Source organism: Podarcis liolepis, assembly GCF_965112155.1.
Source record: "Podarcis liolepis genome assembly, chromosome: 4".
Lineage (NCBI taxonomy): Eukaryota > Metazoa > Chordata > Lepidosauria > Squamata > Lacertidae > Podarcis > Podarcis liolepis.
In genome coordinates, this window is record NC_139558.1 from 103,600,133 (window position 1) to 103,615,791 (window position 15,659).

Below are 15,659 nucleotides of genomic sequence, written 5' to 3' on the forward strand. Positions count from 1 at the left end.
CCATTTGCTAGCTCAGATGGCTTCAAAACGGAATTAGACAACATCCCTCTTCGTTCTTTCGTTAAGCCACAGCATCAGTTGTCAGGCTGGGTCTTGGCAGACTTGGAGAGCCTGTGTAACAGCTTCCTCTCTGCTTCTTTTCCAGTTCCAACTCATGGTCTCCATTCAATTGGATTTCTATGCATCTCACGGAGACTGGATCTTGTACTCCATCTTTTCTGATGATCAGGAGGTAGTTCTATGATTAAATGTTCCTTCCATCAAAGGGACGCGGGTGGCGCAGTGGGTTAAACCACAGAGCCTAGGACTTGCCAATCCAAAGGTTGGCAGTTCGAATCTCCGCGATGGGGTGAGCTCCCATTGCTCAGTCCCTGCTCCTGCCAACCTAGCAGTTCGAACGTACGTCAAAAGTGCAAGTAGATAAATAGGTACCACTCCGGCGGGAAGGTAAACGGCGTTTCCGTGCGCTGCTCTGGTTCACCAGAAGCAGGTTAGTCATGCTGGCCACATGACCTGGAAGCTGTACACCGGCTCCCTCAGCCAATAAAGTGAGATAATAATAATAATAATAATAATAATAATAATAATAATAATAATAATAAATTTTATTTATATCCCGCCCTCCCCAGCCGAAGCCAGGCTCAGGGCGGCTAACAACAGTAAAACAGTACAAAAGTACAGCATAACAACGTTCTAAAATCATTCATTATAAAATTAATTAATTCAAGCCACTGGCAACCATTGGGCCAGAGCTCCGCGAAGATTGCCGAGGGAGGGAGTCAGGCTTGCCCTGGCCAAAGGCCTGGTGGAACAGCTCTGTCTTGCAGGCCCTGCGGAAAGATGTCAAGTCCCGCAGGGCCCTGGTCTCTTGTGACAGAGTGTTCCACCAGATCGGAGCCACACAGATGAGCGCCGCAACCCCAGAGTCGGCCACGACTGGACCTAATGGTCAGGGGTCCCTTTTGTTACGATATGGATACAACACAGCTGCAAACTGCTAGCTTGATGTTTACATCATGTGATGTGGCTAGCTGTGGGAAAGAATGTTCCCGGAAGTTCACAGGCTACTCAAAGCTGTGTTCTGTGTGTAATATGAGACCTTCCTGTTGCCTATGTAAAGGAAGTCTTTGTCACTTGCTGGAAGGAGACTGAAGTGATCGGACATGTTTTCTTGTAGTGCTGTAATGTCAGAAATAAACAGAATGTAGAAGGACTTTCTGACTATTCTTCTTTCCCCTGCAAAGGGGGAGAAGGGGGTGTGCATTTTCCACGCTGGGAAATGTCGCCTATCAAGGTCTGCCTGGACTGTCTGGGATGGCAGCCAGAGTAGATCAACCGGTAAACAAGCTCCGGGAGCAGGGAGAGGGGCCAGCCTCTCCCGATGGGGCTAGTTTTACAACACCTTTACCTTTACCTTCCATCAAGGGTGGTGACCCTCCAGATGTTATTGGTCTACAACTCCCATTGTCCTCAACCATTGACCTTGATGCCTGTTATGCAGGGAGTTGGCATCCAGGAACTTAGGAAGACCTCGTAGATCCCACAAGATCTAGTAAATGGTGAACATCTTAATGGAGTCCTGCAAACAAGATGTCCAGGAGTTTAGAGAAGAATAGGATGCAAAATGAGAATGTGCTATATTACCTAAAACAATTTTCAAAAATGCATTGGAATCCATATAGAACATTTCTTTTGGTTCAAAACTGAGATTGATCTAGCAAAAGAAAAAGAAAGATATTTCAGTTATATTGGACTCAACAACCTCTTTACTGGAAAGGATGGTCTAATACTGATAGACCCCACTCTGTACCTAATGTGCTCCTAGTGTTATTCTCCATTTGTTCTTGTCTTGTTCTTACTCAGACAAAACCAAGAGGATGGGGAAGCTAGCGCTTCCAAAGCGTGGAGCGTCCAGAAGGAACATAGCGTCCAGAAAGCGCAAAGCAAGAGCAAATGAAACTGGTGGTCTGTATACAGCACAGTCATATGGGCTGAGGTTTCTCATAAAGTAGAGGAATGCGCGGGAAAGGGAAGTTGATTGAGAGACGGGCAGGGAGTGGAACCCGCCATGTTTTGCCAGGGAGGGGTGCCAAGAAAAGCTCACACAGCTCTTTGGGTGCCAGAGATCCACTAAGCCCCATAGAAACCCCAGGGGTGAGCCTGCTCTTTGCTGCTGGCTGCTGTGTCCCTTTAGTGTGTGCAGTCAGGAATGGCTGTACAATTAGGCAGAATGAGGCCGTTGCCTCAGGTAGCAGGTCTGGGGTGGGTAGAGATGTGCAGACCACACAAACTGCACTGCGCCTCCTCAGTTAGTCTGTTGCCCCGTTAGCCACGTTGAGATAAGAGCCAATGGCCAGCCCAGCCCAGCTTGTGTATGTGGAATTATGTGTTTGGAGGGAGCATCTTGTCATTTGCCTGGGGGGCAGAAAGTAGTATCAAAGGCTCCTGTCTTCTGATCCAGACATTGGCCAGAAAAGTTTCCACAAGCAGCATGGCATCTCGACTTGCTTCCTCCACCTGCTTTTATCCTCCGAAGTGCCCACTCCCTGAACAGTTGAGTGTCTCTGGCTGATGGATTCCACAGCACATGGAAACCCTTTTTCCTGGAGTGGCAATGGTATGTTGGCTATTGATGGCTAAAGCAGAATTTTCTTTCTTCAAGCATCTGCTTTTCAGGACTTGGTTACATTCTTCAAATCTCCAACGGGTGAAAGATTGATCGTACTTGAGATTTTCATCTTTACTGTCATGACACTGATGGTTTTCATTCTGTGTAAGTACACAATTGGCATATGGTGATACTTCTGTCATGGGCTTTGCTTCAATGCCAATAGCATTTCCAAAAAGAAATGGCAGGATCCACCTTCCATTGACCCCTTTCATCTCTCTTTCATATCAGGGAGGGAGTTCCAGCTGTCACCCAGTGAGAGCAATGGCACTGTTTTGTTCTCCCTGAATATGTGAGTTCCAGCACTTGGAACAGAAGCACAGGCTAACACAAGTCCCTGGGACACCCTGGACAATTCCCTTTCCCAGCTTGCAATCCTCTCCTCCTTTCCCCACTAATCCTCATTTGCTGTGGGAGAGCCCCCATTTCTTGTCGTCGGCACCCTGCCCTCTGCTAGGGCTCCAGTCCCTTCAAGGAAAGTGTTTGGGGAAAACAGGCTGCAAAGGATAAGGCCATGGCTAATGTGGCTGGATCCATAGCCTACCTAAATATTGAGATATATGCAGGGCTTTTTTTCAGCCGGAATTCATCAGGACTCAGTTCCAGCCAGTGGCATAGCGTGGGGGGTGCAGGGTGGGGCTGGCCGCACCGGGCGCAACATCTGGGGGGGGCGCACTCGCAGCTTTCTGCCCCTACTGGGTTAGGGGGCGCAAATTACTTGCCTTGCCCCGGGTGCTGACAACCCACGCTACGCCACTGGTTCCGGCCCCTCTCAGGTGGTGATGTCTCCATTCTAAGAGAACAAGGGAGGCATTAATGGTGAGTTTGAGTGCCTCTTTTTCTAGAAAAATAGCACTGGATAGATGAACACATGGCCTATTTGCCTAGTGAATTCGTTTTTTAAGGGCACTCCAAAGTAAGCAAAGCTTGGGGTGAGGGAGTCAAATGATCCAAGAATTTGCATATGGCAGAGCACAAGGCAAGTCTGGCAAAGGCAAGTCTGTAGGACAAAGAGGACAGGTGTATCTAGACACCAAAAATCTAAAGCTCTCTAAGGAAGGCCAACTATCTGGTGAAGAAGTAGCAGGCTAAATGGAAACAGGACTTCAGACGACCAGGGCAGCTTAAATCAAGGCTTGGGAACCCTCAATCTAAGGGCTGAGAGCAGAAAATATTAATAGAAGTCATTTTCATGTTTTTGTTGATTTTTTATTTGCCCTTCTCCCTAAGGACCTGGGGCACGTTATAAGTCGGCAATTTAAATCCAATATTAATAGCAGTTTGAAACCAAGTATCCCCTTCCCCAGCTTATCAGATTAGTGTGCCAGAACACAATTTCTTCATTTCTTTTCTACCTCCCTCCTTCTTAGATCGGAAGGAACTGAAAAAGAGAGAGGAGCTTCAAGTGGCAATGGATATGATACGAACCGTTGTTGTTCGGACTGATCCAGTCTACGAAGACAAGGATGGTAAGCATTTCATATGCACATCCACACTTTTGCTGTAACACATTTAAATTAAACAGACTTCAATTCCTGTAGTTAAATTTGGGGTTCATATTGCTTGAGCAATACATATGTTCAATGAAACTCAGCACCCAACAGAGTTCATCACTTTTTAATTGCTCAGCAGGAAAAAAAGCAGACAGTTGTGATTCTCACATCTCCCCACTAGAAATGCTGTCCTCCCCCATCACACTGTAACTCACAATGTTTGTGCTAGTGCAAGATTTTAGCACTAGCACAAGGGAACGTTCCCCCCACTTCTCCCTGCATGCCATCACCAAAGCTGCTCTCCAGGGAGGGGGGGACTTTGGAACAGATTGGAGGGAAGGGGCTGAAGATCGCATTGCACAAGAGAAAATCCTTGCACTGACATTATCCCACATCATAAAAAGAGTTTCAGTGCCTCTGTTTTCTTAGATCTCACAAAGCATAATTGAAAACTGCAAAGTATTCTTTGTATATTTGGCTTTCCTGTGGAATTCAAGGCAGAATTGGTTTGTGACCCTGTGATTCCCAGCAGAAAAGGAGGACATAGGAGGGGAACATCAGAGATACCTCATGAGCCACTTTTAATATGAGAACAGGATAGTGGACTGCATGGGTCTTTGGTCTGATCCAGCTGCAGGGGTCTTCAGAGGCTTTTCGTTGGTGATCTCTGCCACAGAGAATCAACTCTGCCCTTATATTCATAAGAAATCCATCCTGGAGCTCTGCTTCTTGTTTCAGGCTTGAGTGTTTTTAAGTATTTGGAAATGGTTTCCTGGTATTTGCAGCTTGTTATTTAAGATACTCCTGCCTTAAACTGTTTCAAATCTTTTAGACTTAGAAATACTTGCTGCAGCTCAAAACATATTGGAGGAAATGAAGTATTTTGCCAACTTAAATGATCAACTGCAAAAAGAAATTGGTAAGCTACCCTATGATGCTGAAAAATTGTAGTGCAGCGGGAACCTGCCCTGATTCTGCACCAGGTGAAACCCCTCCTCTAGCTGAAAACTCTTAGAGCCAGAGCAGACTGCTGCCCTCCTTCACATCCAGCCACCCTAGGGAAACATCAGAGATATTCAGATCAGCTCTCCTGGACTGTCAAAATGCTTTGCAAACAAGTCACAGAAAGCTGCTCTTAGTTCTATCATTTCCTTCGGGCCAGACTGTAGCAGGCCGTACGCTACCCGGGAAAGCTCTGCTGGATGGCACAACGGAGGAAGCAGAGCACGTCTTCTTTGTAGCCTTCACTGCTACTTGGTAGGCTCGATGATGAGCCCTCACCAGTAGTCGATTGCATTCAACCAGATTTTTCCTCCACTCACGTAAAAGCCATCTTCCAGCATCTTTCTTTGCCCTAACCTCTGCAGTGTAAGGTAAAGGGACAGCTGACGGTTAGGTCCAGTCGTGACCAACTCTGGGGTTGCGGCGCTCATCTCACTTTATTGGCCAAGGGAGCCGGAGTATAGCTTCCGGGTCGTGGCCAGCATGACTAAGCCGCTTCTGGCGAACCAGAGCAGCGCACAGAACGCCGTTTACCTTCCTGCTGGAGTGGTACCTATTTATCCACTTGCACTTTGATGTGCTTTTGAACTGCTAGGTTGGCAGGAGCAGGGACCAAGCAATGGGAGCTCACCCTGTTGCGGGGATTCAAACTGCCGAACTTCTGGTTGGCAAGTCATAGTCTGTAGTTTAACCCACAGCGCCACCCATGTCCCCCTCTGCAGTATACCAGGGGGCCAAACAGGCTGCATGAAGCAGGAATGGGCACCCAGGGCCAATCATGTCAATGGCCCAAGCCAAGGCAGAGGGCCCTCCCCTCTGGGTAGTTGCACCCACCCTGCGGCACTCCCTCCCACCAGATGTCAAGGGGAAAAACAACTATCTGACTTTCAGAAGACATTTGAAGGCATCCTTCTTCAGGGAAGGTTTTAATGGTTGGTGTCCAATTCTGTTTTAATTTGTTGGAAGTTGCCCAGAGTGGCTGGGGGAAACCCAGTCTGATGGGCAGCATATAAATAAAGTATTATTATTATTATTATTATTATTATTATTATTATTATTATTAGGTTGTTCCAGAGCTTGGCCAAAGTTCGGCAGGAGCACCAAAATCCCCCAGAGCCATTTTGGAAGCCCACTGGATCCATCCTGTCAGCTCAGGCAGGGAGACTGCTGGGCAGCAAACTGGGTGGTAAACCAGCAGACTCCCTCATCTGTCCCAGTTGCCCAATGCCAGGAACACACACTCTAGATTCCCACCCCCACCCCCAGCAGAGAGCCTGGAGAGAGGAAGAGAAACAAATAGGCGAGGCCCCAGGGGTTCAGATAAGGCCTGTGAGGGGACGTACATCTTTTGTCTGTTCCCTCAAATAAAAGCTTCTTGGCTGCGTTCCTTTTCCAGCTATCCCCACCCAGGTACAGTGGTGCGTCGCAAGACGAATGCCTCGCAAGACGAAAAACTCGCTAGACGAAAGGGTTTTCCGTTTTTTGAGTCATTCCGCAAGACGAATTTCCCTATGGGCTTGCTTCGCAAGACGAAACGTCTTGCGAGTTCTTGCGAGTTTGTTTCCTTTTTCTTAAAGCCGCTAAGCCGCTAATAGCCGTGCTTCACAAGACGAAAAAACCGCAAGACGAAGAGACTCGCGGAACGGATTAATTTCGTCTTGCGAGGCACCACTGTATTTACTGCAGCATCAGCATGGGTTGAAGTGTTAATGTTCTTCTTGTTTTAATCTTTCTGAGCTTCCTAGATGAATATATGTTATCACGTGGCCACAGGAATGAACTTAACAAAAATAAGTGAAATCTGCACAGACAAACAAGGTGGTCCCCATTAATTTCCCTATTTTCCCCCCTCTACTTCCTCCATACATGGCTTGACTCAAAGATACCCTTCTTGAAAACTTGAACAATGGCTGGGTCATATATGAAAGGACCTTCTATTGGTTTTCTATTGAGATAGGCTCATGGACGGATGCCCAAAAACATTGTGAGCAGGAGGGCGCCAGGCTCATTTCTGTGGAAACAAGGGAAGAACAGGTGAGCATCAAAGCTGAGTACAGGAAGGTAGGAGATCTCCTTGAGCCAAAGGCTCCTATCATCACCATCCATTTAAGAAGGCCCTGTCCCCCTGTATGCAGCCAAGACAGAACTCCACCAGTCAAGCCAAGGGGTGGGTGGGGCAGGGAGCAGCTGCTACCATCTGGGACTCACTGAGGTTTCTTGGAGATGCTGAGCTGTAATAGAATGAAGCTGGCAGTCAGGAAGGAGGTCTTGAAGGAGGTGAAGGAGGAGATACTTGAGGGGCATCTGTCCCTTGGCTTGCCGGTAAATTCTTCCTCTACTCTGTGAGATGTACTGAGTGCTTAGGAAGAAGGCATCACTCACCACCCTAACCCTCTGGCATGAGAGTATCATGGAGATTACTCTAGAGGAGCTTGCAGGGTATATCCCTCTCCCAGCACCTTAGCCCTGGTAGAGGAGCTACTGGGCTGCTACAGGGCACAGACGTGGGTGAGACTCCATCATCATGCCATCAAATATCCCACAAGCAGACTGGTTCCAGTGTCTTTGGAGCCAACCAACAAACTGTCAGCATCGCCCTAGAGCCAGTGTACCAACTGGACTCTTGTACCTCAACCCCGACTGGGCTGGGCGAGCTGGGTAGCACCGCCAGAGACCTCCTTCCCGCAGGAAATGGTCACAGTGCTGTGGACTCACAGCTTAGAGCTGAGAGCACCGGATTCACTGTCTCAATACTTCAGTCGTTGCGCAGCAGAGTTTTGCAGAGTCTTGCAGAGTATAAACCACTCGGAGAGCAGCTCTGTAAAATATCTTCCTTTTATTCTATAACTACAACTATGGTACAAAACTATATACAGAGCTAAGTATTCTGAGCATAAAGCAATGCTATACTGAGAGTCTGCAGCTGCTCTTAGCAGCAATCTAATCTCTAGGATCTCTAACACTCTCACTCTCTCCGATATACTGACTGACTGACTCTCTCTCACACACACAGATATGTTGCTGGGCAGAATAAGTTAATAGGCAGGACACGCCTCCTCTTCTCTGTGGAGTCAGCAGAGATCATCAGGAGATGGTCAGGAGATTCTTGGGTATGGGAGGGGTGAAATCTCCTCATCCTCCCCCATTTCATCCGACCATTTCAAGAATCTTTAACATAACTGCAATTTACACATACACTCCAAAAGTTGTTCTCTGCTTACAACCTTGGTTAACATATTTGCAGGTATCTCTCTTCCCAGCATATAACACACTTTTACAATACCATTGTGAATAAGCAGCTTCTAGAAAAATCTTCATACACATTTCTTTCTCTCAAATGCAAATTGACATTTCTAATTAGGCAGATTTGAACAAACCATTTTCAGAACTCAAATACACGCTTTCCTTCAAACATTAGGTAAGGAAATAAATAAAGCGTTTTGTGCTACCACTCTCAGCACACTTCATGCCTGGTTTAAAAACCCCACCAGAGTTGCTCGTGACCGCAGTCTTTGCAAACTCTTCAGAAAACCTTTTCGGTGGTACACCCTTGGTTGTTCTCTCGGATCTGCGCAGAACTCTCTGATCCTCTTGTTCTGGTGCTTCCTCCTCTTTAGGAGAATGGGGAGCTAAAGTATATGAAGCTGCTAGGTCTGAGTCAGCGTCAGACTCACCTGAGGCTTTTGTGCTCTGATAATCTGCGCCATCATCTGGAACTACATTGGCATCAGGATTATCACCACCAACAACACTTGCCTCTCTCTTAACTTTCTTTGCCCCTTTTGCACCATCATCACAAATGGGATGATACTGAAAAACGCCAACTCTGTCCCATTGTGGATTGTCATCAATACTCCTGGTCAGCCTTATGGCTTTCGTGTCTGTGATCAGAACACGATAAGACCCTTTCTCATAACCTAGGAAAATACCATGTTCTCCACGCTTGCTCAGTTTGTCACCTTGCGAGGTGTGCACCCAAACCTCCGAACATAAAATTTTAAAATGCTTTACACATGGCTTTCTTCCGTGAAGCATCTCATATGGGGTGCAATTTATACTAGACTGGTATCTCCTGTTATACACGTGACAGAAAAACGAAAGAGCTTCAGCCCAAAAAGGATTGGGCAGCCCCGAATCATGTAACAGCGTTCTGATTCCTTGCTGCAGGGTTTGGTTCACTCTCTCACATAAACCATTCTGCCAGGGTGATCTGGGCGTGGCCGTCCTATGCTCAATGCCCTGTTCAGAAAGAAAACTCTCAAACTCTTCTGAACAAAACTCTCCACCCCTGTCTGTGAAAAGAAAACGTACATTCTCCTTATGTACATTTCTGAGCCATTTACAAAACTGACGAAACTTGGTAAAGGCTTCAGACTTTTTCTGCAGCACATAGACCCAAACATATTTTGAATAGGAGTCTATCAGAACCATAAAAAACCTTGAATTGCCTCTAGAGAGCGCTAGAGGCCCCACTAAGTCTGCATGAATGACTTCATATGGTTTCTTGGCCTCTCTCCCAGACTCTGTACCTTTGGGAGCTTGCCTTGCCTTACTCTCAGCACAAGAAACACATTTCATGTGGTAGGGACATTCTTTCAACCTCATACCCTGAACCATATCAGGCATTTTTGCCACAGCCTGGAAATTCAGATGAGCATAAATACGGTGATAATAATGAATACATTGGTCATGCAACTTCTCATTCTTATCCACAGATAAATTGCAACACTCTTTCTCAGTTGCTTCTGCAGTACCTGTACCTGAAACAAAAGGCAATTGGTACACTCCATTTACACATTTTGCATACAGAATGAGCTTGTTATCTCTAAGAATTTCACAGCGAGATTTAGCAAACACCACCTTAAACCCTTGACGATCAAGCTGGGAAACACTCAACAAATTGTCCTGAATATCAGGTGCATACAGGACATTCTTAATAGTTGCATTCAGGCTCTTTAAGAACACAGTTCCCTGAGCCACACTTGTGAGAACTGTCCCATCTGCTTGATGAATTTCTTTCTCTTGCTTCTCAAGCTGAACAAAGAGATTCTTATCTTTGGCCACGTGGTTTGAACAGCCAGAGTCGACCACGAAGAAACTCCGCCCACGTTGACTGGAACAGCGAGAGATCAAGGCCTTTGAAGTAGCAGGTGCTTGGGGATTTCTTCCTCCTCCCCCTCTGCTTCTGAAGTTTCCCTTCTTCTTTGAAGACTTCTTGCACTGGAAACTCAAATGGCCTTGTGCTCCACACGAAAAGCACCGCTTCAATTTCAAAGCTTTAACAGCAGCAGTTTCACTTTCACTTTCCCCTGCTGAAGACTCAGACACATTTTCAAGCACATTTTTAACAGCACAGTTTTCCCGGCTTTCTTTAACAGCCTGTCTGCGATCCCACTCATTCAGAAGCACACTAGAGACATAATCTTCTGTTAGCCGGTCAGAAGGCATCTTGGAAATCTGGGCAGCCACTCCATCATAAGACTCATCTAGGCTATTGATCATCAGCATTGCAAATACAGCCTCTGAAATAGCCAGGTCTCGCTGAACAAGGTCCTGTCTGAGACGCTTTAATTGAGACAGATGGCTAGGCAAATCACCACCTTTCTCCAACTGCAGCCTGCACAGCTTCTTAAAGAAAATCACACTGGAACCAGCATTCTGCCTCAGATGCATATCTCTCAACTTATGCCAAACAGCTTGTGCAGTCTCTTGACCCTCTAAGTTCACCAGCAAGTGGTCTGAAACACTCAAAACAATTGTCCCTCGGGCTTTCATATCTGCAGCATGCCATTCAGCCCAATCATCATCATCCTTATCTGGAGGGTCATCTTCTATCGTGTGAAATAGCTTTTCCCTCTGTAAAAGCGCTTTCATCTTTACTTGCCAAACTCCATAAGTTTCAGGCGTCAGGAGGGGAAAGGACAGAGCCATCTGGCCAGAATGTGCACAGGCCATGTCTGCTATTACTTAGAGCAAGACACTTCCCTCGTGCAACACAGATAAAGCCTTGACTCCTTCAGCCACTCTCTCTCCCACTCAGAGCGCAATTAACAGGCAAACAGGGATGCTATCTTCTTCCTTTGGCAGTCAGCAACATACCTCCATAAATCAAGCAGCAGCAACAGCAACAGCGGCAGCTTGAATACTCTGCTCCAAAACAGCTCTGCTTCTGGGCACCACAAATCAGTCCAGCATGCAGCGTCCGTTCCACCGTCCAGCAAACAGCAACAGAAACCTCTGGCGACTGGGACGACTGGGACGCCTGGGATGACTGGAACAACGTCAGGTCAGACGACTGGAACAACGACTGGGCCCATAACCGATGTCAGCATCGCCCTAGAGCCAGTGTACCAACTGGACTCTTGTACCTCAACCCCGACTGGGCTGGGCGAGCTGGGTAGCACCGCCAGAGACCTCCTTCCCGCAGGAAACGGTCACAGTGCTGTGGACTCACAGCTTAGAGCTGAGAGCACCGGATTCACTGTCTCAATACTTCAGTCGTTGCGCAGCAGAGTTTTGCAGAGTCTTGCAGAGTATAAACCACTCGGAGAGCAGCTCTGTAAAATATCTTCCTTTTATTCTATAACTACAACTATGGTACAAAACTATATACAGAGCTAAGTATTCTGAGCATAAAGCAATGCTATACTGAGAGTCTGCAGCTGCTCTTAGCAGCAATCTAATCTCTAGGATCTCTAACACTCTCACTCTCTCCGATATACTGACTGACTGACTCTCTCTCACACACACAGATATGTTGCTGGGCAGAATAAGTTAATAGGCAGGACACGCCTCCTCTTCTCTGTGGAGTCAGCAGAGATCATCAGGAGATGGTCAGGAGATTCTTGGGTATGGGAGGGGTGAAATCTCCTCACAAACATGGCGGCAGAAATTGGAGTATTTGCCACACAGGTCACTGTCCTGCTAGGTGGTTCCAAGACCAACTGTTCTATGGCACAGTCATTTACAGCATTTGGAAATTTTAACTCTGTGTCATGACTGGAAGATGTGTAGCCAGTCTCGGTGAGGGCAGGTGAAGTTACCCTTCCCTACAATATTTCCGCTTTGGGATGCTTCCTTGCTTCCATCATCATCATAATTGTGATCAGGGGGACAATACCACATCCACATCTTGGTGATGGGAATACTATGTGTAGTTTTGATCACTGCTTCCTCAATATATGTGGATTGGACCTTCAAATGTGACACCTGCTGCTTTTAAAATGTGCTTGTTTTATGCATGTTTAATTTCTGTCAAGGGCTATAGTCTCCTAGAGAAAAGGACATTGTCTTAAAAGATTTTATTTGTTCTTTCTCCACCCCTTCCCTAGTATTTTATAAACAAGCAAGTAGAAAGACATCAAAAGTTTTTTTGGATTGGAGTCTTTAAAGACAAGGGAAAGAAATGGTCGTGGCTGTCAGGAATGGAGGCTGCAGTCCAGTAAGTTTCTGAAGAAATATTTGTTAACGGCGTGCATTCCAAAAAGTTGCAGGTTCTGTTTACATAACTGATCTGTTCACCCTCCGAATATATTTTGCCATGCACTTTTCTCTGCTACCAAAGATCTGCAGATGTACTCCTCCACATCATTGTCCAGGTGAGCGGCTGCTTCTTCTCTCAAGGTTGGAGAGGCAGGAAGGCTGCTCTTCCTGCTTCTCTAACCTATGAATGTGGTGATTCAGAAGAGGGCGAGGGCATCCTTTTCAATGGGTTGTGCTGCTTAGCTCAGCTGCAAAAGGACTTGCAGGAACCTAAACTGAGCAACACTCTCTTTAGGAAAATATTTCTACAGTTATCTGCTAAACAATCTGAATAACTTGCAATCTCAGAACTGAAATAATAGGAGCAGATGAGGCAAGTGTGTGAGAGAGCGTAGTTCACGCCACTCTCTTGGATAGAATCATAGACACATAGAAATTGAGCGTTGGATGAGACCCCAAGGGTCATCTAGTCCAACCCCCTGCAAAGCAGGAATCACTGACAGACCCCCAATAGTTTTGGGTTGTTTAAGACAGTTCATGGTTCCCTTTAAGTATCGAACAACTCTTTTCAACCCGTGTTGATGGATTGACAAGGTCAGAGTAAGATCTCACTCATCCACAGCTTGGTAGTAGAACAGCGAGCTCGTCTGGCATTTATTACCAAGACTGGATGAACAGAGGGTCGCTTTCTCCTGGAACAAAACCCAATGGCATTCATCTCCATTGATGCAGCCAATACTAATCACTTAACCTTTTTGGCAAAGGCATTGAGTAAAGTTCACAAAAGGCCATTGGAGTTGGATAATTCCAGCTGGGAACTTAAACCCTGTATGCCAGTGGTTCCCAGTTAGCTAAGTAGTACAGACCCCTTCTTTTTCAGAAGCCAAGACCCATGGGCCCCTCTACCTTTGAACATTTGGATATCTCTTTGGCAGTTTTTGTTACGTGAATGGTGTAATGGAGCCACTGGGTGGGTGGTCCTTGGACCTCCAATTGGTGAATCACTGCTGTATGTGAACTTAGACTTGATCAAAGGGCAGATCCAACCCAAACATCTCATGGGAGTAAAAGAACACCTACTACACCATTATTACTAATATCAATTGAATAGATTCATGGAGAGTTAAAAATGGGGGAGTCATAGAATACATTTAGACAGAATTTTAGTGTTCTGTAGTGGGACTTGCTCAGGACGTGGGTGGCGCTGTGGGTAAAACCTCAGCGCCTAGGACTTGCTGATCGCATGGTCGGCGTTTCGAACAGGGTGAGCTCCTGTTGCTCAGTCCCAGCGCCTGCCAACTTAGCAGTTTGAAAGCACATCAAAGTGCAAGTAGATCAATAGGGACTGCTCCGGCGGGAAGGTAAACGGCGTTTCCGTGCGCTGCTCTGGTGCTGGCTCGCCAGAGCAGCTTCGTCACGCTGGCCACGTGACCCGGAAGTGTCTCTGGACAGCGCTGGCCCCCGGCCTCTTAAGTGAGATGGGCACACAACCCTAGAGTCGGACACGACTGGCCCGTATGGGCAGGGGTACCTTTACCTTTACCTTTTAGTGGGACTTGATTCAATGTACAATGGACACTGGAGAATGCAAGGCCTTACCAGAAGTGACAATAAGCATGGGGCTATCAACTATGGATAATTGATTAGAGTAAATGTATATATATGAGAGAGAACTCATATCATTCCAACCATCTCTATAATGGCTTTGTGGTTATAGATTATATTTTGTATTTCAGTTGTAGAGTTAGCTATTTTTGTTTCTGTATAGTGTCATTGCCATCCTTGTGCATAAGGTGAGTGATAGATGTGAGAGGAGGTGGATTATGGCACATGCAAATCTAACAAAGTTTTTATTTGCTCAGAACAATCACTACTGTGCTAACTCTGCTACGAGAGAGTAAGGATCTCTCAACACCCAATATGGTCCACAGCAGATCTGAGGAGGATGTGGGTGCATATGAAGAGGAGAGAGGGGCAGTTCTGTTGCAGAAATGGAAATCCTGGCTATAGCAGAAGTACTGCATGGGATACTACACAAAATTGTTAAATAAATTGACTGCAAGTTCTTGTGTGTACCACTGAGCTTTCCACAGTGACACCCTCATTTTTTTGTAGTTTCCTATGAGGAATCACTTCATATCGGAAGAAAATAATCTTGACCCACAGTTGTGGTTTTTTTGTTCTTTTATATGGTTAGAACTCTAAAATCTGGGGAGAAAAATCCATCACGGTTGTGGGTGGATGTGAAGAGAGAAAGAGCTGAACATCTTTTTAATGGTAGAAGACATGGGGAGTGAGTGAGGAAGTAGACATCCAGTCTTGATTGATCAGTCCTGCTTTTCTTTTCTTTTCAGCTACTGGAATTACCATGAGCCAAATTATGAAGCGAACCATGACTGTGTTGCAGTGTCCTATGAGTGCTACTATGAAAAATGCTGGATGGCATTCGAATGTGATCTACAAATACACTATATTTGTAAGAAGGTGCCTAATGATACTTGGCTCTAAGAAGACACCGTAAGACGAACGTAACTGGATCCCATGATCACCACACAAAGCCAAAACCAAGAGATCACCCCACGGTTTTAATGCACAATCCACACCCTGCCACCTAGAGTATGGGACTCTCTGGCATCAACCCTCAACACACATCGAAAAGAACTTAATCTGCAAGCTCAAACATAGATGGCTACGAAAATAAAGAATGGAAGGGTTCAGTCATAGCCTGTTTTCTGTTTAATGTCTTTATTTGCAATGAATACCAGTATTTGTTTCCTTACTCTGTGTGTTGATGCTCCATTGCCCCTTCTGATCTCCATGGTCGCTACCTTACAAGGCACATAAGGACAACCATGCATGCCAAACAATGAGAATGGGGGACAGCGCCTGTGTCATGGTCTGGTTCACTGGCGACCAAAGTCCCAGCAGGGGACATCAGGACCGGGGGCAAGATGGTGGGGTGGGAGCAGGAACGGGGGTCCAGAAGCCAGGAGTCATGAAGCCATGTGGGAACC

General features: G+C 46.3%; 1 protein-coding gene across 5 annotated transcripts in view; it reads left to right on the top strand.

Annotated features, from left to right (window-relative positions):
- Positions 1-15,355, top strand: part of LOC310705325 (CD209 antigen-like protein D) — a 165,355-nt gene extending 150,000 nt beyond the window's left edge. For 3 of the 5 annotated variants that reach the window (XM_083499973.1, XM_083499975.1, XM_083499974.1), the window contains exons 2-9: positions 146-232; positions 1,864-1,965; positions 2,663-2,773; positions 4,039-4,137; positions 4,994-5,080; positions 7,046-7,197; positions 12,495-12,604; positions 15,000-15,355. In XM_083499973.1, coding sequence (XP_083356099.1) covers positions 1,878-1,965; positions 2,663-2,773; positions 4,039-4,137; positions 4,994-5,080; positions 7,046-7,197; positions 12,495-12,604; positions 15,000-15,153 — 801 coding nt within the window. In that variant the 5' untranslated portion in view covers positions 146-232; positions 1,864-1,877 and the 3' untranslated portion in view covers positions 15,154-15,355. The remainder of the gene's footprint in view (positions 1-145; positions 233-1,863; positions 1,966-2,662; positions 2,774-4,038; positions 4,138-4,993; positions 5,081-7,045; positions 7,198-12,494; positions 12,605-14,999) is intronic. The other 2 variants (XR_014525208.1, XM_083499977.1) reach the window with 2 other exon arrangements.
- The last annotated feature ends 304 nt before the right edge of the window (positions 15,356-15,659 follow it).